Source organism: Pempheris klunzingeri, chromosome 12 (assembly GCF_042242105.1).
Source record: "Pempheris klunzingeri isolate RE-2024b chromosome 12, fPemKlu1.hap1, whole genome shotgun sequence".
Classification (NCBI taxonomy): domain Eukaryota; kingdom Metazoa; phylum Chordata; class Actinopteri; order Acropomatiformes; family Pempheridae; genus Pempheris; species Pempheris klunzingeri.
In genome coordinates this window covers 17678233-17705049 of record NC_092023.1, presented here as the reverse complement: position 1 = coordinate 17705049, position 26817 = coordinate 17678233, and the positions used below count along the sequence as shown (strand labels likewise).

The 26817-nt window shown below is 40.9% G+C and overlaps 1 protein-coding gene across 3 annotated transcripts; it reads right to left on the bottom strand.

The window, feature by feature from the left end:
* Nucleotides 1–24959, bottom strand: nfkb2 (nuclear factor of kappa light polypeptide gene enhancer in B-cells 2 (p49/p100)). Of its 3 annotated transcripts, XM_070840537.1 has the most exons (24): nt 24879–24959; nt 23226–23353; nt 19603–19642; nt 17701–17776; nt 15628–15668; nt 13292–13390; nt 12216–12367; nt 10273–10385; nt 9368–9526; nt 8835–8939; nt 8415–8503; nt 6901–7039; nt 6009–6140; nt 5157–5402; nt 4844–4985; nt 4627–4741; nt 3734–3941; nt 3471–3640; nt 3281–3383; nt 2857–3041; nt 2608–2689; nt 2351–2520; nt 2135–2246; nt 1–1472 (listed from the first exon to the last, which is right to left on the bottom strand). In XM_070840537.1, exons 2-24 carry the CDS (start codon nt 23240–23242, stop codon nt 1402–1404), a joined length of 2766 nt encoding a protein of 921 aa, XP_070696638.1. In that variant the 5' UTR covers nt 23243–23353; nt 24879–24959; the 3' UTR covers nt 1–1401. The 3 variants fall into 3 exon arrangements, with proteins under 3 accessions (XP_070696638.1, XP_070696640.1, XP_070696639.1); XM_070840539.1 differs by lacking the exons at nt 23226–23353; nt 24879–24959 and adding an exon at nt 21963–22095; XM_070840538.1 differs by lacking the exons at nt 23226–23353; nt 24879–24959 and adding an exon at nt 19755–19891.
* Between the last annotated feature and the right edge of the window lie 1858 nt (nt 24960–26817).

Below are 26817 nucleotides of genomic sequence, written 5' to 3'. Positions count from 1 at the left end.
TCAAAGGACTGAGAGTTGTTTTTATTCAAAGTTACAGAAACCTTTTACAGTGCAGCATTTGTGCTGTTAAATGCCGAATAAATATTTAGTTTCCAGGCTGTTTGGTTAGGCAGAGAAACCACGTGAATACACAGTATTAGTAAAACAAAGACAGCCTCTATTGATTCAACTCAACAACATAAAGGAGTAAAACTTCACTACAAAAGGCACAGCATGACTTTTCTAACAATAACGGAGAAAAAAAGAACAATTAATCCTTGTTGATAAAACACTTGACACCATCTGGACACGTCGCTCAGCCTGCTAAATGTTTGTAACATTCAAAAGTTCAAAACTAAATTTTTCAAGAGAGAAGAATGAATGTAGAACTTCTCTATTACAGATTTTCATAAATTAAAAATAAAACACAAACATTTTTAGTTTGTCTTTGACTTAAAAATGTTAGAATTTTACATTTATTTTGACTATTTTACAGTATGGGTTTAACTTACTCTCACAACATGAGAAACTGTAAATTATTTTACACATTTCATAATTTTGAAGTCAAAATTTATATATGTTTTTTTAGTCAAAATTGTCATAATGTTGACTTAGTGTGTTCATGAGTTGACTCCTTCATAACATTTGAAACCTTTTTTTTCTGGCATCAATGGGCTTCCATATACCGCCTTACTTTATCGACTAGAGACATTAATAAACTGATAGACTGATGACAGGCATGATAATGTCACTGCTCTGACAGGTGTGCTGCGTTTCAGACCAGACAGAAAAATAGTAAATTCCATTTCTTATGAGATGAAAAAAAGCTTTTCTCACACACGTTGTAAACACGCTTTCTCATCAACACACTTCAAGCTTTCACCCTTTCACTGTCTTGAATCAATGATAAAAACTTCAACAGATAACTGATTATCAACAACAATTATCTCAATATCTGACTACTGTTGAATGTTTGTCCTGGATGACTAATTCCAGGACTTTCAAGGTGTTTGGTGAAATTCAAGGGCTCCACATGGTCTGTCAGACATCCCACAACCCACATGAAGAAAGTGAAATAAACTGTATTTGATAAAACAAGAAAACCAAAATATAAATTAATTAAAACAAAGTTAAAACCTTAAAACAAAAAAGAAAAGTTTGACATCTAATATTTATGGTGAAAGAAAGAATTCATTTTAAAACTTTACAACATGAACTTTAAAATTTAAGAGATTTTTTTTTCTTTGATAAAAACAGAAGAATGACTTCCTGTTTCTAATCTCAGCATCGGTCTGGAACGCAGTGCTCGTCTCCTCTGCAGGTCTCAGTCTGAGGGTTTAAGTCCACTTCTGCAGAATCCTGGTTCCTGTACGGTCAGATAACTCCTGAAGCTGCTCAAGGTGAGATTTTATTTCCTGCTCGTCACTGATTGGCCACAGGTGGCTCCTCTTCCTCCATTGGTTGGCTGCCGAAGCCGCTGTCGACCGTGGCATCTGATTGGACAGAAAAATACAAGTAATGCAACTTTATTTATAGGAACAAAATTATTAATATTGACAAAACTGGATTTATTGTGTTTACATGAATTTAAAAGCTGATAAACTAAAACAAAGCTAATGTATAAAAGTTCAAATGAACGAAAATGAAGCTGGACTCCTGAACTAAGTTTTTTATTTGTCCACTTTTTACATTAAAATACAGCTGCAACATAATCCTTTGGGACAACTGCACCTGATCAAAGTACGTCCACTGACAGGCTCAGATTGTTATTCTAAGTGTCTGATAACATTACAGAGACAGACCTGGAAGATCCTTTTGGTTTTACCACAAACAGCCGTTATATCACTCTCTTCAAAGACACCAAACTCCATTGTCAAAAACACATTTTACCTCAAAGAACATAGGAGTTACTGGTCCCCTGCTGCCTCGAAAAGTTAGTTTGTGTATGTTATTGTGTGACTTTGGTGTTTTTAAGGATTAAATCAAATGCAACAAAATATTTATGTAACACATAGCAACACAAACTAACTGATTTGAGGCAGCAGCTCCTGTATTCTGTGAGGTAAAATGACTGTTTTTGTCAGTGGAGTCTGGTGGCTTTGAAGAGAGTGATGTCACGTTGTCATTTCGATGAAGCAGACTGTCTTGATGTTACCTGTGCTGTGTTTGTCGTCTCGCAGCTCGCTGTTTCTCAGCAGTCGTACTCCTTCTGTCAGACCGAGAGACTGAAGAGCGTCAACCAGACCTTCGACTGGACCTCCGCCCAGCTGGACACAGACAGACATCAGAGACATCAGAGAAACTGTCGTCATAGTAACAATGTGCTGACTTCTTTGAGCGTTGGGCCATGTGGTTGCAGTGGTGGCGTTACCTTGTAGTGCTGCAGCAGGTGTTGGCAGGGCGTCGGACTGTCTAGGTACAGGTGAGTCAGCGTCATCATCCCCAGCTTCTCCGCCAGTTTTCTCCAGGGAACGTCTCCAACGCTCAGCACCTCCACCAGCCGGGACAGAGTGTCCTCGTCCAGCCCCGACGGCTCCAGTTCTGCAGCGCCATACGGTTTGATTCAGTATCACAAATGTTCAACACAACGTTTTACTTGGCTGAGAATGTCTCAGGTAAATAACCAACCTTCACTTGTGCTTGGCTTCATCTTCTTACTGCTGTGACGACTCGACTTCGGGCCCTGTTTGGAGTTTAACAGGTTCCTCACCTGAGGGGGAGAAGAGGACGAGAGATAGGAGAGGAGGAAGAGCAGAGAGGGAGGAGGTAAGTAGACGAGATGAGAAGGTGAGGATGAGAGGGGCAAGGAGACTTTTAGGAAAACAAAACATACTAAATGATGTCCTTGACTTTTATTTTGAAAGGGTCGCTCGTTACCTTCTGGCATTTGGCGAGGTCCAGCGGTGTGTGGCCTGCTGCAGGTCTCTTGCGGGGATTGGTTGGCTGTGAGGAGGGCTCTTGCTCTTTGACCTCCTCTTCGATTAGTTCATCTTCATCCTGCTCTTCGTCTGAAGAGGAGCTGCACAAGAGCGGCTCGTCGTTCTCCATGTTCTTATCAGCACCTGAGGAGCAGCCATCATTCAGGCTCATTTTATTCTAAACTCTATTCATTGTTACATCACAAACATGTTAACAGACAGTGGTTGATTTTCTGTCACACTTTCTGTCCTAAACCTGAGGAGAAGAGTAAGAGGAGGTGTAGAGGAGATGTAGAGGAGGTGTAGAGGAGGTGTAGAGGAGGTGTAGAGGAGATGTAGAGGAGGTGTGTTGCAGTGTGAGGAGGAGTTTGGGTGCGTCTGACCTGCAGCGATGAGCATAGAGCAGAGGGTTGGGGAGCCCAGACTGGCTGCCAGGTGCAGAGGTGTGTTTCCTCCAAATGTGCAGGCGTTAACATCCGCCTTCAGCTGCCAACAACACACAGAGTGATGTCACACACTGATGACATCATAGGTGTACAGGTGACCCGTGTGTGTGTGTGTGTTGTGTGTTACCTCTGTGATGAGGGTGCAGGCCACCTTGAACAGGTTTTCTCTGATGGCCAGGTGCAGGGGGGTGTTTCCACTCTTCTGCTCAGGTGCGTTGATTTTGGCTCCGCCCTCCACCAGTAGCCGGAGGCAGCGCTCGCCATCCCTCCTCACCGCCAGATGGAGCGGGTGGAGACCTGACGGAGACAAACACAGGTAGCACTTAGCTTACCTGGCTTCAGAAGTTATCTGTGAAAACATCTAAACATGTCACCATCGCAGCAGCTCACCGTGGTAGTCTGGGGTGTTGACCAGGTGGGCATAGCGCTCTCCCAGGTGGCCCAGCAGGGGGCGCAGTGTGGCATTGTCTCCTGCCAGAGCTGCCAGGTGGAGGGGGCTGCGGCCATCTTTGTCCAGCAGGCTGGGGTCGGCCCCCGCCCTCAGCAACACCTCCACCACCTTCACCTGCCGGGTGATCACAGCCAGGTGGAGAGGAGTCTGCAGGGGGAGGAGGGAGGGGTCAGATGAGATCATACCATGCCATGGCAGTTAGCCTCATACAAAGTTACCTGGTAGAGGTCAGCCGTGTTGTGGTGAGTTGGAATTAGTCAAGGCCGAGAGATGAATTAGCTTGGAACTAGTGAAGGTGGTTAGCTGTGTTGTCAGTTAGTTGGATTAGTTATGGCAGATCGCTGTTTAATCATTTGATTGGTAGTTAGCTGTTATGAGATCAGTTTTTTGGATTAGTTAAAGTAGATTACCGCGTGCAGAGACAAGTTAATTTGCCTGTTAAAGGTAGTTAGTTACAGTGAAGTGAGTTGACAAGGAGTTAGCCACCTGTCTAAGGTGGTTAGCAGTACTGAAATGGGTAAGTTACCTGAAGGAGGTGGTTAGTTTTCGCCACCTGTTAGACTGAGCTTTACTTTGGTGTCATAGTTGTATGAAATGAGAGATGAGTTAGCCCTCAGGGGTAACATGCTGCTTTGAGGTGACTTAGCTTTGAGTTAACAGCTTGTTAGTAGTTTCATGTATTACTGTAAATTGATTATAGGCAGGTATTATGGTGTGAAATGAGTTAGGTTACTGTATGAGGTGGTTAGCTGAAATGGGTTAGTTAGAGATGTTTAGCTTAGTTGCACTGAGTTGTTTGGATTAGTTCGGACAAAGCACTGTGTTCAGAGACCTGTCGGAGGTGGTTGGCTGTGTTGAGGATGTTTTGCTGCTGGCTGCTGAGCAGAGTGTGGATCAGCTGCTGGATCACACCTGTCTGCTGGTGGATGATGGCCAGGTGCAAAGGACTGTGGGAAAACAAACCCATCATCAGACATTTCTCATCATCATCCATCTGGTTGAGGTTCATCTCTGCTTGTAGGACACAACAGTAATAAAATGAAACTCACGTGTCTCCGTTGCCATCCTGGACACCACAGAGGTGTCTCTGGATTGCCAGAAGGACCCTGGCGTCCCCAGTGCTACAGTACTGCAGCAGGGCGGCGGCGGTTTGTCTGGCGTTCTGAGAGGCTCTGCTGTGGAGGGCAGCAGCTGGAAACAGAGCAGAGAGCAGATCAAATATTAATTTGATCCTGTACATAGGCAACATCACATCATCAGCAAACAGTGACAACATGAAATAGATCCCATTCACTCCCATTGTGTCTTGTTGCTATGGTAACAAGTGACAGTTCCTTTCATTTCATTCAATCAGTCTCTTACCGATCTGAAACAGCTGCTGCTGTAGTGGCGAGCCCGGCTGTCCTCCTGTCTGTCCTCCTGTCTGTCCTCCTGTCTGTCCTCCTGTCTGTCCTCCTGTCTGTTGCTGGGTAACCTCCATCTGAGGGGTGGAGCTAGACATCTGAGCCCCTCCCCCTCCACTGAAGCCTGTGATGCCTCCGGTGTAGAAAACCCCTCCTGCTTCTCCTCCTCCTCCTGCGCCATTCATCTGCTGGTTGAACTGGAATCCTGCAGGAAGAACCACAGTAAGATCTAGTGTGCCCACTCAGAGTATGTTTATGGTTAAGAATGATTCTAAACAGATTCGCAAAGCATGATCCCAGGCACTTAAAGCATGATCCCAGGCACTTAAAGCATGATCCCAGGCACTTAAAGCATGATTCCTGGCACTTAAAACATGATCCCAGGCACTTAAAGCATGATTCCTGGCAGGGAAAGGATGATTTCAAAGTTAATTTTGAAAACAATCCCAAAGACACAATCTCCTTTGTTTTCTCCTTCAAGGAGGCACAGTAAATCCTAATCAGTCTATATCTGTTCTCAGTATGTAGACACATTTAGTACTTAAAGCTCCAGGTGTTTACAGTTCAAACATCCTATTATTCACCTAACACAGGTTTTATTCATACTGTATTTTTGATCTTACTATACTCCTCTACATTAGCTGCACTGTGTTATGTCTTTTAATGAATGCTGTTTCATTTGGGTTTCTTCTTCATACATATATTTCTTTTATACGTGTGGAGGAGTCTGAGATGTAAATATTTCATTGCCAACGTCTGCTTCCTGTAAATGTTGTGTCCGTGACAATAAAAACAGAAATTTAATCCCTACCTCCTCCTCCTCCTCCTCCAAATCCCCCGGTTCCTCCACCTCTTCCTCCACCTCTTCCTCCTCCTCCTCCTCCTCTCCAGGGTTCATAGTGAGGCAGCGGCTTCTGCTTCTTCCTCAGCACCTCCTCTTTGTCTGAAGGACAGCAGCAGCAGTGGAGAGGGAAGTTTAAAGGAAATAAAAGTACAAGTGGGAAGATAAAGGCCTGTCTGACAAAACAAAAACATGCTGTTTTCTTCACCTAAAATGCTGTGTGACGAACATGGGAGTGAGTAGGTGAGGACAAAACCCAGTGCTGTGTCAAGTGTTTCCACTGAGGGAAACCCCAAAACTGTGACCTTAAACCTCAAAACAAATATCTTCTTGTCAGTGTTCACGGGGATTCACAGGTAGCATCTCATTAAATATTGTGTTTGCTCTGCGTTGTATTAATAGTAGAGGGTAGCATGGTGGTGTGGTGGAGTTTAATTGGTGGCTCTACATTAGGTGTGAGTGTGAATAGTTGTCTGTCTGTATGTGTCAGCCCTGCAACTGACTGGGGACCAGTCCAGGCTGTACCCTGTCTCTCGCCCAATGTCAGCTGGGATTGGCTGATAAGAAAATCTGACTTCCTGACTCTGGTGTTTTATATGTAAACCTATTTGTACCTATTTGTACATATTCTGGTGTCCAAATGGCTGGTAAGTACAAAAAGTGTACAGTAATTTAACCTCACAGAACACAGGAGTTGCTGGTCTACTGCTGCCTCAATCATTCACTCTGTATAAATTAATGTCTAACGCCCAATTTCAACACTTTGTTTTACCTACCAGCCATTTGGACACCAGAATATGTACAAATGGGGTCCATGTTTAAAAACACTGGAGTTCTCCTTTAATGCAGTGCTATTGCTGACCTTGGACCTGTGGTATGTAGGTGAACTGTCTGGGGTCACTGCTGTCGCCAGCCTTCTTCCTCTTCAGCTGCAGGAAGACTGTGACGGGCTGCTCGATCTCTGCAGTGTGATAGGGCGGCGTTTTGAACACGATGGCGTACTGAGGAGACAGAGAGAGAGACATAAAGTCTTTGTTGTCTCAGCATTTGCTTTGTTGCCCCAAGCTTCTCCTCGTCATCTAACAAAAGCCTCATAGTACACTCAATTAGTTTATAGAGCTTTCAACTGCATCATCAGCCACACATGGATTTTGTTCAGTTGACATTTAATTAAGTTAATTTGGTTTAAATTCTGTTTCTGAGACCATCTTTAAACTCACCATTAAGACAGTTTAACTTCTGACTGACCTACCTCCTGTTAATTTCAATCTTAGTCTAACATTACCTCTGCTGGTTGTGATTTGACATTCAGCCTTTAAGACTTTAAACTGGAGTAAGATTCACTCGTCTAGAGGTGATCGTCTGTATCTTGACACACAGCAGAATAAAATGGATTAACTCGGTAAACTCAAGAAGTGTGATGTCTGACATGGAAATACTCTCATCCCATTGGTTATTTTTTGCTTATGTTTTAAGAAAATCTGACTTCCTGACTCTGGTGTTTTTAAACCTGGGTCTTATTCATACATATTCTGGTGTCTAAATGACAAAAAGTGTTGGATTGGTCCAGTAGATCAACTCAGCTGACAGCCGCCAAACAGGCTGCAATGGCTGCACTGTAAATCTGGGACAACTGCACCTGATCAAAGTGCGTCCACTAAAATTGTTTGTTTTTGCCACTGACAGGCTCAGATTGTTATTCTAAGTGTCTGACAACATTATAGAAAGGATCCCTACAGGTACAGACCTGGAAGATCCTTTTAGTTTAACCACAAACAGCCGTTATATCGCTCTCTTCAAAAACACCAGACTCCATTGTCAAAAACAGTAATTTTACTACTTCAAAGAGCACAGGACTGTGGTGTTTTAGCATGTACAAGAACACTAAAGTCACACAAAAACACAAACAAAGTTATCGAGTCCAGGAGCTCCTGTGTTCTGTTAAATTAAAGTGACTGTTTCTATGGAGTCTGGTGTGTTTGAAGAAAGCACTGCTGGCTGAGGCGATCTTAAACTACCAAAAGAAAATAAACATTATGGGTTCAATAAGATTTAGAGTTTGTGAAATTAAGTTCAGAGATGATATTCAAACCCGAAGGTAAAAAAAACATACATTTTCTATCTAAAAATAAAATATTCTCTCGTCGAAATGTTGTAGGGTTTGTGTCATTTACTTGAAGTGTGTGTGTGTGTGTGTGTGTGTGTGTGTGTGTGTGGGGAATTCCCCAGTCCAGCTCAGACTGAAGACGAGCTGCTGTTTTTCTCCGTTCTGTATCTTTTATTCTCCCTGTTGTGGTTTCAAAAAAATTATCACTTCCTGGATGTACAGTGTGTCCCACACACAAACACATACACACACACAGTCAGATAGCTTACCTGTTTGTGGACATCGGTCGGGGAGAAGTCCCCAAATGCCTCCCAACCTCCGTCATCGTACTCCTCATAAAAACGGATCTCAATGTCGTCTGTAATGTGAAGCACAGAGGCATGATGGGATATTTCTCCAGTTTCAGAGACAGTAACAAAAATTCAATCTTTGATGTGGATCTGGAGTGTTTACATTTTCTACTACTTTGTACTCCATCAAACTTAAGAGGAGATCTTGTGCTTTTTACTGCACTCCATCGATCATCTATTATCATTATTATTAACAAAATGAGCTCCACCTTCACCTGCTGCAACATTAATGTGATGAACACATGAATGATCAATATTAAGTAACATCAGATAGATTACTCTGAAATTAAACTATCAAAACAATCCATCTCAAATTAACTCCAAACCAAATGTTATTACCTTTCTGGACTTTGTCACAGAGCAGGAAAATTTCGTCTCCTCCAAGCACTGAGCCACATGTCTTATCAATACGAGAGATTTTCAGGTTAGAGGCGTTTGGTGACTCTGCAAGTGAAACACAGACAGGGTCACTGACGGTTTGTTATTTCAGGGTGTCAGTCCTTCGCTGCTCCATTCAACATTCAGTTAGTGAAACTCACAAACTACTGAGACTAACAGAGCCTTTAAAATGGCTCTACCAACCACACACAACTCAATGAAACATCATGTCATCATGTGAACTCGCAGCATCACATCTGATCAAAGTAGGTCCACTAAAAGTGTTTGTTTTTGCCACTGACGAGTTCAGATTGTTGTGTGACAACATTATAGAGAGGATCCCTACAGAGACAGACCTAACAGTCATTTAGACACCAGACTATGTATAAATAGGGCCCTCGTTTAAGAAGACCAGAGTTCTTCTGTAAAAACACTAAATCCTGTTTCTGCTGCTCAGATCTCCATTAGTCAGATTTTAGGATGTTGGCACTCACTGCTGTCGTAGATGGGGTTGGAGACAACGGGTTTCAGCGCTCTGGTGAACCCCCCGTTGCTGTCCTGCAAGTAGGCGGTGAACTTTAACCTGACGATGTTCAGGTCCATCACCTTCCCCAGCTCCTTGGCCTCCTTCAAGATGGAGTTCTCCTCTGTGTCTGCAGACAGACAGACGGATGGACAGACAGCAGAGCGTCAGACACAGCTGAACCAGTGTGGGAGATTCATTCTGTCATGCTTTACTGTTTGACAAACACTCGTTGTTTATATCACTGTTTATCCAGGGAAACTGGGCGACATGTTAGAAATTCTCAGGTTAGATCTCGAGCTGTAATCATCCATGCTGTACGATCCATATGGGCCCAAATTACAGAAACGACAAAGATGCATTTAAAATGGCTAAAGATAAAGAATTAAATTAATCTAAAACTAAAAACTTAAGATTTAGAGTTGATTTTATGCAGGTACGTAGGAAAATGTATACTAAAAAAAACAAATTTAACCTCACAGGAGTTTAACACAGGAGTTGCTGGTTTACTGCTGCCTCGATCAGATAATTTGTTTGTGTTACTGTGTGTTACACAAATATTGTGTTGGATCCAAACTAGCCTTTAAAACACCAAAGTCACAGAATAATAGAAACAGACCTAACTAACTGATCAAGGCAGCAGTGGACCAGCAGCTCCTGAGCTCCCGTGTTCTGTGAGGTAAAAGGACTGTTTTTGTCAATGGAGTCTGGTATAAATAAATCCAAATAATGAGATAGGAAGCAAATAATGTGACTAAATTAGGAGACACTAAATCAAACTTTTTACTTCTGTGCGAGAGGAAGTGAAAACGGTGTGACCGCTTTGTGAGTGTTTTGTCTCGTCTTTGATCAGGCGAGATCATGTGACAGATTTACCTGTCAGGTGACAGTGAGCTCCGTTCTGTCTCTTCCTCTCTTCTCTCAGCCTCCGACTCAGGACGCCCACCACACCTTTCTTGGTCACATGGAGGATCCCCAGGTTACTGAAGCTGCAGGAAATTACATCACTAATCAACATCAACAAATTTAACATTTAACAAGTTTTTTATTAGCTTTATTTGGGGCCCGAGCACCAAGCGGTGCGAAAATTTGCACATGCATCAGTCGTGGTGAAAAATTACGTATTTTAAAGATTTCGCAAATGGGTGTGGCAAAATGGCCATATTGGATTTGTCACGCAGTTTTGGCGATTTATAGGGGACGTAAATGAACGAACTAGTCCGAGGGGGTTCAAGCGATCTACTTCAAACTTGGTCAGCTGGTAGAGAAGGCATCAACGATGAAAAGCTATTAAGGGTCTCTACAAAACTTTTAACGGTTTGGGCGTGGCGAGCTGGCAAAGTTCAGTGTCTCGCAGTCAAACAGGAAGTTGTTAATAACTTGACTGTACGTGATCCAATCAGCACCAAACTTGACATGTTTAATGAGAGTCCTGCCCTGAACACGTCTACATGTCAATATTCACTCACAGTCATAGCGCCACCTGGTGGTGACAGGAAATGCTATGTTTTACATTATGATGGCTCAAGACCAGCCAGTTGATCAGATCCACTTCAAATTTGGTAAAGAAAGCCTCAACATGTCGATGTTGGTCTGTAGTGAAAACCGTGAGTCTCTGTCAAAAGCTGTTGCCGTGACGACGTGGCAAATTTCGATAATAAATCTTTCTTCGCCATGAGTATTAAAAGTGCTGTAACTCCACTCTACAAGGTCCTATCTTCACCAAATCTATACAGTTTGATGACTGTACAGCTCTGAAGACATGTATATGCCCATTTTGAACCATAGTCATAGCGCCACCTAGTGGCGGGAGGAAGTGCAAGTTTTATTCTCGGACGTCTCTCTCTCAGCAGGCTAACCACAGACACCTCAAATTTGCAAACATTCCCAATACATGGATGATACAAAGTTATGAAGCTGTTGATGTTTTGTCAAACGCTGTCACCATGGCAACGCTGTTCGCCATAAAACAGGAAATTGCTGTAACTTCAGTGTACATTATCCAATCTCTTTCAAACTTGTCACGCTTAATAACAGTCCCGGCCTGAAGACATCTAGATACCAATTACTTACCACAGTCATTGCGCCACCTGGTGGCAACAGGAAGTAACACGTCTATGGCAATAATCATTTGATTTGCACGACATTTCCACAGTGTAGTCAACACTTCATATACTGGAATATAGGACGGCATTAGTGGCTGTTCTCTAGCGCCACATAGGGGACACAGGAAGTGACATGTAACTCCTTCATGCACTGTCCAAAATACATGAAAATTCCACCAAGTTTATTAACCTACAAAAAAAGAAATTAACTTCTAAAATTTGCTCCTGAAACCTCTGACTGAGTGTGTCTCCTGTTTTTGTTTATTTTTATGGAACTGTCCTTTAATTTTCATTTTATGTTCTTTATATGCAACATTTGTATATGCTGATGTGGTTTGCCTGAATTCACATACATACATATATATATATAGTATTATATATAGATATTTATTGTATTATATATAGATATTTTGTATTTTGTGAAGTTTTGTGAGGTATTTTTCCTAAATTAGTTAGTGTTACGACTCGTTTCTCTCTCTCAAATGGAGAGTAAATCTTGTTTCTACTTTTCAGTTAAATAATATATATATATAATATATATTATTGATTCATGCTCCATTAACGTTATTTAACTCTTTCCTAAGTTTAAAAAACTAAATTCTGACTTCAGCTGCCCCCTAACCCCCCGATTCCTCATCCGTGGACTCTGCTACCGCTTCCCATCTACATTATTACGTGTCTGGTGAAGGTGTGGTGACGTGATTGGATACTGACGAGGCAGTGAGGTCGTTGGGGCCAACGTCGAGCATGCAGGTGCCATTCTCGGTGCAGTGGCGTCCCACCAGGCTGTGAGCGTGGACACGAGGGGGGTCGGAGTGGGTCACCAGCTGGACCTCCACCCGGGCGTGACCCACGTAGTTATTGATCTAAGACACAGACGACACATGATCCACTGCTGCAGTAAAAGTACAACCACCACACTGTACAAATACACTGTTAGCAGTAAATGTATGAGTATAATGAGGAAACTGTAGCATTTAGTACGTGATTGCAGCTGCTGATTATTTTCTCCATGAATCCATCGATTGTTTGATTCATAAAAAATGTACAGTGTACAGTGCTGAGACGCTGTGGAGTCAAAGGAGAAAAAACCCAAAGTGCAAGTAGCTCAAATTTATACTTAATTACAGTTTGATTTGGTCTCACACTTGGATCGAATCCTGACGTACAGAGTGAGAGTCCTGAATCCAAACATTCAGTCACATTCATGTCCCCCTCCATCTGTGGGATTTATCGTTCTTTATACTGCGTGATTGCTCTTTATACCCAGTGTAAATAATCAAATAGTAGCCATCTGGTGTAAACAGACACTCTGTTTGATCTGAAACACTCAGTTTGAATGTGAGTATAATGAGGAAACTGTCGTAATTATTCATTAATTCTGCGATTTTACATTTAAATATAAAAAATGAATCACAGCAAATTGAACGATTAATTAAAAACATTCACCACGACACCAGCAAAGTTACCCCAAATTACAAATATTTCAACTGTAGCAGTACTTTTATTTTTAATTAATCAAAAGATATTTTTATCACAATCATCTCATGAAGTATTTGTGTCAAACGTTAGCAGCCTGATGCTTCCTTCCACCATCATTCATGTGTGCAGTAAACAGATGGCTTACTGTACACACTGCTGAGTTTTAACGCAGTAGATCATTAAAGACACAAACAATTCTACACTTCTACTTAAAGCTGCATTCTCCGGGGGGAAACGTGTCGTTAGCTAACAGACTGATTCGTCTGTTAGCACTGAGCCATGTAACCATGTGCTGATGTTACACCTACCTTTACGGTTGGGTAGGTCCTCCTGTTCTTCTCGCTGGAGGCCCCTGGGAGCCCGCCGTGGGACGGACCCTCGCACTCATAACGGAAACGAAAGCCCCTCTGGGAACACACACACACACACACACACACACACATTCATACCAAGCAGTCTGTGGTTAATAATGTCTTTGTGTCCCGGTGGTCTTTACAGGCAAATAGAAAATGTCCGTTATATAGAAACCTACTTTTTCTGCACTTAAGATTCTGTTTCCCATGATGCTCTCTGTTTACTACAACCTGTTCATACCAGTCATTGCGTTTCTCATCTCATCGTCACATTTCTACAATTAATAGATTTTAATCTCCCAAATAATGCCGAGAACTGTTTATATAAAGAGTTTATGTGAGTCTGTCAACAGCTTTTTGTTGTTTCTTGTTCTCATGATTGTTTTTATCTTGTATTGTTTTATTTTTAAAGTATAACTCCACTGTTCCACTATTGTACTACTGTATGACTATTTTTGCATATCCTGGTGTCTAAATGACTGGTAGGTACAAAAAGTGTTGGAATTGGTCCTTTAGATCACCTCAGACGGCAGCTGCCAAACTGGCTATAATGGCTGCAACACAGTTAGTTAGTTTATTTGTGTTAGTGTGTGACTTTGGTGTTTTAAGGGGTTAGTTCAGATCTAACACAGCACAAAACACCACAAACAAACTAACCGATCAAGGCAGCAGCAAAAAGGGATCTTACAGGTGTCTATCTCTGTAGTGATCCTTTACATAATGTTGTAATAATAATAGTCATAACATAATGTTAGTGGAAATGCTCGGGCTAAAAATGTCCTTATCCTTTGAATTGTCTCATTTTATTAGAAATGTTTTTTCCTGCTTCAACCATGTAAAACAGTTTGTAACTTGTAACTTTGTTCTGAAAAGTGCTGTTTTAACAAAGTTTATTATTATTATTTCATGTAACTAATTTTAAGAAATTACTCTGCACTTCATGTGTTACGTCCGACCATGGAAGAGAAGAAGAGGTTGGAAGCGGTCAACAGTCACTTGGTGTGCGTGATTTCATTTGAGGTTTGTACATCCACTGATTGCGTAAACCTGGTTCTTCTTTTGTCTTCACACCACTAACTGATTTGCATACAGACAGCCGGAAGACTCTTGTGTCTCTCTGTAGTCACATGACCTTTAGCTGCAGAAACTCCCTGACATCCTGCAGGCCGCCTGTTTGTGCTCATCTGCTCAGTCCCATGTTGTTATATGACTGTTGGGAAAACCCTGGATTACAGGAAGTGGCTGGTAGAGTAACAAGTGGATCGAACTGATGAGGGGAAACACAGCTTACAGTTAGTGTGTATTTAGTTGAACGGGCTTTTTGTTCTTCATTCTTTCTAAACCAACCACACATGCACATGAGTATTTGGCATAAAGGGACAGTTTGTATTATTAGAGGTGTGGTTGTATGAGGTCCTTCTCCATAGTCAGTGTATTTACCTACAGTAGAGTTCCCCATAAGTCCCAAAAGGACTGTCTGATGGCAATGTAAAGCAGTGAAAATATTCTAAATATAGCGTTCACTCTGACTGATGTTGATTGTTTTAGGTGGGTCTGTTAAAATCTGTTTTCCTGCTGCCGCCATCTACAACAGTAGTACAATGCTTATTGTCTGTGCTTGGACTCCTGCCTGCTTCTCCAAATTCCATTGACAAAAGCTGTCATTTTACCTCAAAGAATACAGGAGTTGCTGGTCTGCTGCTGCCTGGATTGGTTAGTTCATTGCTGTTTTTATGTGTTACACAAATATTGTATTGCATCCGAACTAACTCTTAAAAACACAAACGTCACACAATAACACAAACAAACTAACTGATTAAGGCAGCAGCAGAGCAGCTACTACTGTGTAAAAATGCTGGTTTTGTCAATTGAGTCTGGTGTCTTTGAAGAGAGCGCTATAACGGCTGTTTGTGGTTAAACCAAAAGGATCTTACAGGTCTGTCTCTGTAGGGAACCTTTCTATAATGTTGTCAGACACTTAGAATAACAATCTGAGTCTGTCAGTGGAAAAAACAAACACTTTTAGTGGACGCACTTTCATCAAGCGCAGTTGTCCCAAAGGATTACATTGCAGCCTGTTTGGTGGCTGCTGGCAATTCCAACACTATTTGTTGTTAATAAATAAATAATTATCATCATTTTTCAGTCATTTATATGCCAAAATATGTACAAATAGGTTCCTGGTTTAAACAGTTGCACTAATACTGTTGAGAGTCACTCTTCACAGAGTAGAAACCAAATACTAAAAACAATACTACAAACACTGACATGAAGTGAAATATGAGTCTCACCTGTTTGGGCTCCTCTATGATCTGGATGTAAGGACCATGAGCTGAAACACAAGTACAAGTTAAGTGAATGATGTCACTGAAACTGCGCGAATACCTGCCTAGAATTCAGTGGTCATAATGACTACTGCTTTCTTAATTTCACCATCCACTCTCACAATGTAGATTCTGGTGTTTTCCCCATTAGTAAGTTCTAAAAAGTGTAGCTCTGGCAGGTACAAGTCTCTCTCTATTTCTTGTAACAGGAAACTGGAAAGTTCAGGTTGGGGTTCCCAAGTACTGATATTGTTTGGTCTGATTTCCTTGATTCTGGTTTTAAATGTCTCACTCATCGTTTCCTGGTACGAAAGACATTACATCAAAAATCACATCAAGGGTCCAGGTATCAGGGTGCAGTGACGCTGACTGTGAACTGCACCACCCATGGTTATAGTCTGGACCTTTATGGCATCTGTAACTTCTCTACTGTCATCTGCAACGAAAAAAATGCCCCAAAAATCACCATCCAGCCACTGCGATAAAGTTCTTACAATAGCATATTGGGGTATTTATAGGTAAGAGAAAATAAATAACTGAGTCATCAGACTCATAACTGAGTCATCATTGCTAAACAATAATTTCTAACTTTCCAAAAGTAAAGCAGGGGGAGGCAGAAATATGGAAAAGGTATTTAAAAAAAAGCCACAACTTGAAAAATGCAGTTCTCCCGTCATGCGCACTGCTTCATACTGCTGTTATTCTATATATCAGCAGTTCTATGAGACTCACTCAACATGTGGCCCTGTGAGGCCCTTTGAGATGACATACTGTGATTCACTGCTTTGGTTAGCTACAATTAGCGACATAAACTGACTGTAATCAGCTGCAGCCTTTGGCTAACGTTAGCAGAAGGCTAAACTATTAGCAGCCACTCATCACCTGCCTTCATGGTAAATCTACGCACACAACATGTGGATGATAAGAGGTCTGATAATAACATTACATCCGAACCACTGCAGCACATTTAGACATCACAGGAACATGAAGTTAGCAGCTTCATGCTGACGTTCTCTTCATCTTTGAAACACTTCGCTGATATTGACTGTTATTGTGTTTATTATCCTCTGTTAGACTCTGTCTTTGTTTGGGTCGCTCTGCAGTGAAGACAGATGCTGCCAATGCTGGAATAGAAAGTTTTTCTGCAGGACTTTTCTCCATTGAATCAGACACATCACAGACACCTGAAGGGACGTTTGTAGAACAGCCAATAGGAACACTCTCTCTCTCTGAGAGGGCCTGTGATTGGTCAAAGACTCCCGTCACAGGACTGATTCACTAAAGCCTGAAAACAGCCAAGAGGAGGAGCAGAAGTCTATTCTTCTCTCAGACCACCTGAACGGCAACATGATGAAAGGTTGTTATGGGATATTTACTCAGTGTCGCTAAAAATAAAGTTGAGACCCCATATTAAAAGTCATAAATGTCTAAGAACAATGTCACTGGAAAAAATCTAGTTCACTTTTGGTTAAGGAACCACGTCGCTTATGAATGTAACATCTAATGGACGTCACAGGAGAGACAACCAACCCCACCTGCCCTCCTAACAAGGGTTTTATGCAATCTACCGCGCATCTTTAGCTCGCGACTCAAAAGTAGACTAGAATGAAACCTTGATGTTTTGTGTGTCTTACAAATGAGTACGATGTCACGCCAAATGTTCGATATCACCATGATAATACAGCGCCCTCTAGTTTGGATGTAATAAGCACTGTGACAATCAACCTGTGAGACAACCGACCCCTTTCTCCCCTATACATACATACTTTAATGAGGTTTAACAGTCACCCACAGATTTTAAACTAACCCTTAGTAAATTTAATAACCAGTGAGATGTCCATCAACACGAATGCATGAAGACTAGTTAGGAAGTTGAAATAGTTAGTTTAAACTAAGCAACCTAAATAATGACATCCAGTTTCATCTATTAAAATCTATCAAATCTATTAATAATAGTACATGTTGGTACCACCACCCACATGATGGGACACCTGCGATCGGACAATATTTGACAATATGTCAGTGTTTGTGTGTGCGTACCTGTCTCAGGTATGTAGGGTTCAGTCTTTATGTCCACTGGGGGGATGTAGTCGTACGGCATCAGATTCATCTGCAGCTGAAGAAGAAGAAAAACTATTTTAAAATCTAAAACTGTGACAGAGCATTTGCCAGTTTGAAATCAATGAAACAGTTATTAGATTACTGATTCACAGCATCTCTCTTCAGGTGACAGGATTTTTCTTACAAACACCATTTGACACTTTGGGGGCTCCACAATTGTCTTTTATGATATATAATAGTTATTAATCAGTAGAAAATGACACATCTCTGGTCTTCAAAATTACCTGATTGATCAGTTAATTATATGAATCATTTCGACTGTTGAAAAAAAAGTCTTTCATTTAATATCATTTATTAAATCTATTTTATTATTATTGCAGTTAAATGTATTTAAATCGATGTTATTGTCATTTTTATTTTTATTTGATATTTTCAGTTTATTTTATGTCAATAAAGTTTGACTTTGATTGACTGATTGAAAATAACATCAGTATTGCCCAAAATGAGTGTCCTCTTCAAACCTCATCAAATAAAATCTAAATAAACATTTTAAATGCCGTGACAGTCAGTCAGCCTCACGTCACATTTGTAAGCGTTTAGAAAAGTCAGCAGCAACAAAGACAAAGACTTCTGAGTTCACAATCAAAGCGAGAAACTGAAGAAAACTCAAATGTTTCAGAGTTTGACTCTGAAGTCGCAAATCAGTTTGAGCTGCGTCGTTAACAGACTTCTGCAGAAACTGGGATTTTTTTTACTGCTTTCTGCACAATTTGTCTGATTCACAAGTTTGGGAGGAACATCATGAGTACAGCTTTGTGTTATCGCAGTTTTTAAACTCTGCTGTGATAATTGATCATAACTTTGTGTAAAAAGACAGTATTTCTTTATCACTACATTATAAATTAAACTGTTGCTGACTCAATGTGTCCATTCAGTGATGAAAAACAACAAACTTTGGTCCTTTAACAACCAAAATTATCCAAGATTAATAGTGAGCACTTACTATGTTTACACCTTTTGAACTAAATATCCTCTCTACGGGTTTCCTATGATATACAATAAAATGATATGATAAAATGATAAAATGATACACAACCAGAGTTAAACTGTGTTTGATTTAACTGAACGTGGTGGTTCACACTTTTGCCTCACAGCAAGAAGGTTCCAGGTCCGAATTCGCTGGCCACATGGTTTGCAGTTTGAGCCTTGAACCTTTCTGTGTGGAGTTTACATGTTCTCCCTGCGGGTGCTGTTCCTCTTCCTCCCACAGTCCAAAGACATGCAGGTTAACTGGTGACTCTAAATAGCCTGTAGGTGCGAGTATGAATGGTGGTGAATGGTGTCCATGGTGTACCCCGCCTCTCGCCCAGTGTCAGCTAGGATTGGCTCTAACCTCCCACGACCCTTAAGGATAAGCGGTTCAGACAATGGATGGATGGATTTGACCAGGTGACAGGCAGGAAGTCGGAGGACCGGAAAACATGCAAACTCCACACAGAAAGACCCCAAGTTCTAACCTGGATTCGAACCAAACCTTCCTGCTGTGAGGTAACAGTGCTAACCACCGCACCCCTCAGCACGGTTAGCAAGTAAAAAAAGTAACAAGTTAACAAGTAAAAAAGGAACAAGTAACAAATAACAAGTCAACAAATAACAAGTAACAAATAGAAAGTCAATAAGTAAATTAACAAGTAACATGTTAACAAGTGAACAACAACACCAGAGAGTCGAGTAAGAACAGTCGTAGAGAATCAGCGACAGAGCAGGACATGTGCAAAGATAATTGAATATGAAACAACGCTATTGATTAGTCATCTCAGTTCTACAGATTACCATGGAAACTGAGTGTCAGTGTGAAGGTTTGAACAGAAAAGGACTCACGTCATTGTCGTAGACGTTGATGAACTGAGCATCAGTCATCCTGCAGCAAACAAACAGCAGTTAAAGACTTTAAACACATACAGCAGTGTGTGTGTGTGCGTGTGTGTGTTGTGTGTGTGTATGCCCACACGCATACATGCAGAAACACCGACCTGTGTCACTTTCACCCTGTCTGGGAGTAAAAGCCCCGACGTGAAAACAAACAAACAAACTAAGCAACAAAAGAAAATCTGCAGCAGTTTCACTTTCACATAACGGCAGAGAGAGGCTCGAACACAACAGCTATCCCTCCCTCCCTCTCTCTCTCTCTCTCTCTCCCCCTCTCTCTTTCTTTCTTTCTGTCTTCTTCTGCGTATGCTGTTTTTCTCCCTCCCCCTGTCTGTCTCTCTGCCCTCCCCCTCCCCTCGGCCTGTTTTCAGTCACTTCCTGGAAGTGGCTGACGGAGGAAAACCCCCAGAATTCCAGACCAGCACTGAGGGGGCGGGGCCTCAGTGATGATGTCACTCCACGTTATGTTGAGATGTGCTGATCCAGACGGAGACAGAGAGGGGTCGGTAGTTAATGTAACTTGAGCAGGTTAGTAAAACTAGAGAGATAACTGCATCAAATGAATATTTCAACACAACTGAAGACGCTTTTAGTTTGAAATATATTCTCTGTCTTTACTGAACACATTTACAGACAACAGTATAGTGAACATAGTGTAACAAGTCCTTGCATCTGAGTAGTAAAAAAAAAAATCTAAAAATCTAAATAACAAATAAATAACTAAACAAAAATTAATTTGACTGAAATAAATTAAAATATATAGGTAAAAAGGTCTGACATGGACCGTTTGCAAAGTTAATCCAGTTAATCTTGGTTGCTTTTTGATGAAATACCCCAAAAATGTTGGACAGATGGAGGCTGCGGACTCTGCTTTTAATCCTAAAGATATTTGATTGTAAAGATAATTGATACTGAAGATATTTAATGCCAAAGATCTTTAATGTTGAATACATTTAATGCTACAGATATTAATCCTAAAGATTGATTTTATGTGCTGATACTGTTTACCTGAATTTTTCTGTATCAACCTTCGTCAATAAAAAGCAATTTGGGAATAATAAACTGTGCCAAACAACATATGATTATCACTAAGGGGACACATATTATCATTTATTTTAAATAAAATAAACAATTTATGCACTATTGTTCACTTTATTTTTCATTAGGTATATTTCATATTCACAACACTACATGTCTTAATTCGACCCCGTCTTCCAGGTCCTTTCTAACTGAAACCGAATTTCAAACTTTCAACTAAGTAAGAATCGGCTGTCAGAGAGTGTTTGTCTAAACGGGTGGCTTCTATTTTTCTGTTTCTGTGAAGTGAACTTAACAACTGGCTGGTTGTTTCATGAAAACCAGCACAGTTGGAAAGACTAACATCCTGCACTTAAATCAAGGCTTTTCACATTAACCTCCATTAACCTGGGGCTAACAGTCCCTTAGCTTTGGGCTAACAGCACCTTATCCTGGGGCTAACAGCACCTTATCCTGGGGCTAACAGTCCCTTAGCTTTGGGCTAACAGCACCTTAGCCTGGGGCTAACAGTCCCTTAGCTTTGGGCTAACAGCACCTTAGCCTGGGGCTAACAGTCCCTTAGCTTTGGGCTAACAGCACCTTAACCTGGGGCTAACAGTCCCTTAGCTTTTGGCTAACAGCACCTTAGCCTGGGGCTAACAGTACCTTAGCTTTGGGCTAACAGCACCTTAGCCTAGGGCTAACAGTCCTTCAGCCTGGGGCTAACAGCACCTTAGCCTGGGGCTAACAGTACCTTAGCTTTGGGCTAACAGCACCTTAGCCTAGGGCTAACAGTCCTTCAGCCTGGGGCTAACAGTCCTTCAGCCTGTAAGCTGTCAGATACATGTAGAGCAGTACAAAGTACAAGATTTACTCAGAGACGTGCTGAAGAAAGACAAATAGCCTACTCAATTTTACGTTGAAGTGAGGTTGATGTTGCTATGAACACAGTTCAAACTGTAGAATCTGTAGGCTATTTTCCAGTCCAATTATTGATTTCTTTAGTAAGCAGTCATGTAATAAACAGAGTGATCTGAGCTGACATGACTGCAGACTCTAACTCTAATTTATTAAACATTTAATTGGATCTAAACTTTGTCCAAATGAGCCCAAAGTCCATCAGCATGCGCTGATTCTGCAGTGATGTCATATTCATTCTGACCCGTTAGGAAAAAAAGTGGTGCCGTAACACGGATTCAGACATCTGTGGTCATTTCTGACATTTTACAGACAAACTAACTGAAAAAGACACAACAAAACTGAGGTAAATAACTTGAGGACAAACAGCCACAGACCTGATGTTTCATGTTCAGTCCTCCGTTCTGCCTTTACTTCCTCTTTCTAGTCTTTCTGGGTGTTTGTGGTTCGTCAGTCTGACTTCCTGTCTCTCCTCAGCCCCACATCAGAACAACCTGCCTCACAGCAGATTCTGACTCAACTCTGATCTGAGGTGTCTCCTTCTCCTACCTTCAACCTAGTCTCACAGCTGAGGGACGCCCCCCCCGAACACAGCGACCAATCGGGTCGAGGCAGAGGCGGCCTTTATTAACATAAACCCACAGCAGGTAAAGTGAGATGAGAGAAAACCCAAGGGGGAAGTTTGTGTTCGGGGTATTTCTGTGTGACCTCTGACCTCTGCAGGAATCCACTGGGGTGATTTTACTTTTCTGCTTCCCTGAAACAGGCCAGACTCATATTTCTACAAACCTGAGACACTTCCTCACCTTCAAGGAGAGCTCCATTGTTTTTAAGCCTGGGCCGGTTTGTACATATGCTGGTGTCTACAAAAGCCGGCAATGGTTGCAAATGACTATACGTGGTCATGGGACATGTACCATCACCACTACACCAAAGACTGTGTTGTTTTAAAGGGCTGGGTCAAAACTAACTATTTAAAACACCAACATAACAACAAAACAACACAAACAAACTAATGACTGAGGCAGCAGTAGACCAGCAACCCTTGTGTTCTGTGAGGTAGTAAAATTATTGTTTTTGCCAATGGACTCTGGTGTGTTTGGATCTCACAGGTTTGTCTCTGTAGGATCCTTTTCATAATGTTGTCAGACACTTAGAACAACAATCTGAGCCTGTCAGTGGCACACTTTTAGTGGACGTACTTTGATCAGGTGCAGTTGTCCCAAAGGATAATGTTGCAGCCACTGCAGCCTGTTTGGTGGCTGCTGGCTGAGGTGATCTAAAGGACCAATTCCAACACCTTTAGTTAGTACCTACCAGTCATTTAGACACCAGAGTATGTACAAATAGGACCCAGATTTTAAAAATACTGGAATTACCCTTTAATTCAAATGGAAATCACAAGAAGCAGAACTCATACAAGTTTGAGTTTGTTTCACATCCCTCTGAATCTTGAATCCTTAATGTTGAATTCCTGAATCGTTGGGTCTCTCTCTTAATTAGGTTTCTCTCTCTTAAGGGTTTAATAGACCTGCTCTTGAAAGTATCTTGAGATAAAATTTGCTATGAACTGGCGCTATATAAATAAAGACTGATTGATTGATTGATTTCTGCTCCTTTAACATGTAAATAAAACATACCTCAGAGCTCCCGCCATGACTCAGAAAACAGAAAACACAATGATGATGATGATGATGAAGGTGATGGAGGCTCAGCTCCCCCAGGAGGAGGACGAGGCTGATCTGTTCTTCCTCCTTACGGGATTTTCCTGCAGACGCCAAATCAGGAGTTAATCACCACTCACAGCTCAGTGTGTGTGTGTGTGTGTGTGTGTGTGTGTGTTTGTGATAGAGTCATATCTAAATACATCAGTGGGAATTTCCACTCGTTCTCCTCCTGATTATTTGAGGACAATCCTTGATTTCCAGCCCGACTGAACAAACAACAAACTGTTGCTGGCAGTTTTATTGCTGTGTTTAGCCTAACTTAGCACAAACACTGGAAACGGTCACTGTCTGATCTTTGCTACGGCACCACAATCAAGACAAGTAGACAAGTTTACAAATTGTAGGTAACATTTATCAATAAAAATCACTAAATGGACTCTGAGTCAATATTTTCCTTTTGTGAAATTAAAAGGTCCACTTACTGCCTTTTTTCTGAAACTTTCAACCACATCTCATGGCTTTCATAAATCTGTGAGCTTACATGTCAATAGACAAATCCCCTTGAGTGAACTTCACCCACCGGTGCACCAAGAGATGCACCTGAAAGCTCCGCACAAAGCTGATGAGTGGACCCAAGGACCAGAAAAAGCACGCAAGTGGACCTTGAGTTGGGATTGTTTTGTCTAGGTCATGAATGTACTTTTAAGATTATAAATGATTTAAATCACACCACTTTACCGAAAAGTGGTATTTGGACCTTTTAGTCTGCGTTAGGAGACAATCACCACTTTTCGATTGGCATTAAAAACTATTTTAAGGAGGTTCTTTTGATTATAATGAACCAAAGAACAGCAACAGTTCAAATGTGCCGTCTGTGCCCTGCCAGTTAATCATGTGATCATATAAAAACTGATCTACTATACTATCGATCCTCCACCAGCATTTGAGGAGCAAAGTTAGATGACTTAAATCTGGATTAGTTAAAGGCAATTTCAAGAAATTATCCCAGAAAAAAAGAAAGAACAACAAACACAGAGAAATTTAACTGCAGAACAGGACATCAGGCAGCACCAAACACAGCAAAAGTAAGTAGCCAAATTTCAGTTAAAAAATATAGAAAATAAAGTTAAAGAAAAGTTGCTCTGATTAACTATTTTAGCCCTCAGTTATATAATCTGATCAAACAGCAGCAGAAAATCTCTTTTCTTCTTATTTCACTTCAGTCTTGTCCAGTAAACTCTGTTTTTCCTCCTGCAGGAATTCTACTTTAAAAAACACACATTTTTTTAGTTTAAACATGTCCCATAAATCAGCTGTCCTATCTGCTCACGTGCTTTTATAAACTGATCATCAGTTTGATGCCTCAGTTTGATTTTAAAGGATAAACACGTAAAATAACCTTTACATTAGTTGTTACAGTCAGGAAATTAAACATGGAGTTCTTTTCTTCGGTTTGTTGAGGATCAACTTTAGTCGTTCTTACTCTACAGCGACTTTTTGATTGTCAATATGAAAACAGTCTGCAGCTGATCCTGCTATAGATCAGCTGCTAATCAGCTATCGATCTGCTGGTTGTCATTTTATGTTAAATTAAGAAGAAATAAAGAGTTAAAAGGTGAGTTTTACCTGTCTGCAGCGCCTCAGTCTGTCTGCCTGGTTCCCCCAAAAACAGCAAACTCCAGACTGGAGGAAACATCACAACAGCAGCGACACACCTGAGAAAGCTTCCGGTTTGTGGTTTTCAAAATAAAATAAGCCAGCGTGGAAGAACGGTTATTTTCTGCTCGTGCTTTATTTGCTTTATTTGCTTTATTCCCATATCTTAGTGTTGTACCTTTTATTTGGCTTTGTCCAGTTTTCTGGGCTATAGGGCTTTTGTCAGGTGCCTAAATGAAACAAATAATCAGTGGCTGTGGCCTGCTGAGTGTCTCATACTTCAGAATTGTATTATTTATTCAGGCCAAGTTTTTGTTTGATGATTTTATATCTGACTTTCCAATGATATCACGAATAAATATAAAAGGAAAAAGGGGAAAAGTCCAAGAAAACTTGTGTACAAAGAAAATAGAAAAAGTTCTGAATGAAGTAAATGTTTTAAGAAATTATCTTGTTGCTTTTAACTTTCATACTATTTTGTTTCAAAATTGACGAAATGTATTCTTCCGTTTCTCGCTGTCAAATCACCGAAGTGTCTTTATCTTAAAATGCCTTATTTTCCGGTAATTTGACTGCTGATGTGGTACCGTAAATAACTGCTTTTATTTTAAAAGTAAAATGTCTTCGCCGGAAGTCTTGCATCCGCTGTCCTGCGCGAGCCTGACGCGCTTCAGCAGTGTTGTCATGGTGACCAGCAGCCTGTCAGTCAGAGTGGAAAGCCCCGGAGCATGAGGGGAATTCCGGCGCCACGTGTCAAATACTGCACGCTGATTGGTGGAAGGAAGAGGAGAGCCCCGCCCACCGGACAGTCTCTGACAGCACACGACAAAAACAGAAAAAAATATTAAAAACAGTAAAAACAAATCTGAATTACTGTAATGATAATAATAACAATTATTATTATAAAGAAATTATAATATGAAGATTATCAGCAACTGAAAAAATAACATGAAAAAGATCTATTATCTGAAACTGTTCTTAAATTATTAGTTTTTGAAATAGTTATTGGTTAAATCAATTCTTCATAAAAAAAAAACAAAAAAAACGTACCTGTATGGAAGCTTAGTGTTGCCAGGAAAAATAAAAAGAATTTCAAAAGATGAATTTGATGACGAAAATGCTCATGTTTAATTAACATCATTACAACATTTTTCAACGTCCATTATTATTGTCTATACTACTTTTCCTTTAGGGGGCTGGAGCCAATCCGAGCTGACATTGGGCAAGAGGCAGGGTACACCATGGACTGGTCGCCAGTCAATCATAGGGCCATTTTTACTATCTAATCCTTTTAATTGGTATCTGAAAAAGTCTTAATTATGAAGATGGCAGATATGCATTTTTGACAAAGCTACAAACTGAGAAGCACAACATAAACATAATGCAGTCAGAATAATGACCATATGAAATAATTAAAACCATAAACATCAGATTATTTTCATTTTGACAAAGTAAGTCATCATTTTAACGTTACCTAAAGTCAAGACTTTAGACCTTAACCCAGGTCTAAGTGTCCTGGCTGCCATGTTTTCAGAATGACCAGAAACCAATAAAGAAATATTTCTCTCTCTCAGGAACCAGAAACCACTAAATCACTGATCCTGTACAAGTGATTTACACAACAGCAGACAAAACTAAATGTGCAACCTCATGTTTATGACTGGAGTTTGCAGACTTGAGTCCGTACTCTGGTGTTTTTATACCTTGTTCTTGTCTGTTCATATTCTGGTGTCTAAATGACTGGTAGGTACTAAAAGTGTTGGAACTAGTCCACTAGATCACCTCAACCAGCAGCCAAAAAAACAGGCTGCAACATAATCCTTTGGGGGCAACTGCACCTGATCAAAGTACATCCACTAAAAGTGTTTGTTTTTTCCACTGACAGACTCAGATTATTATTCTAAGTGTC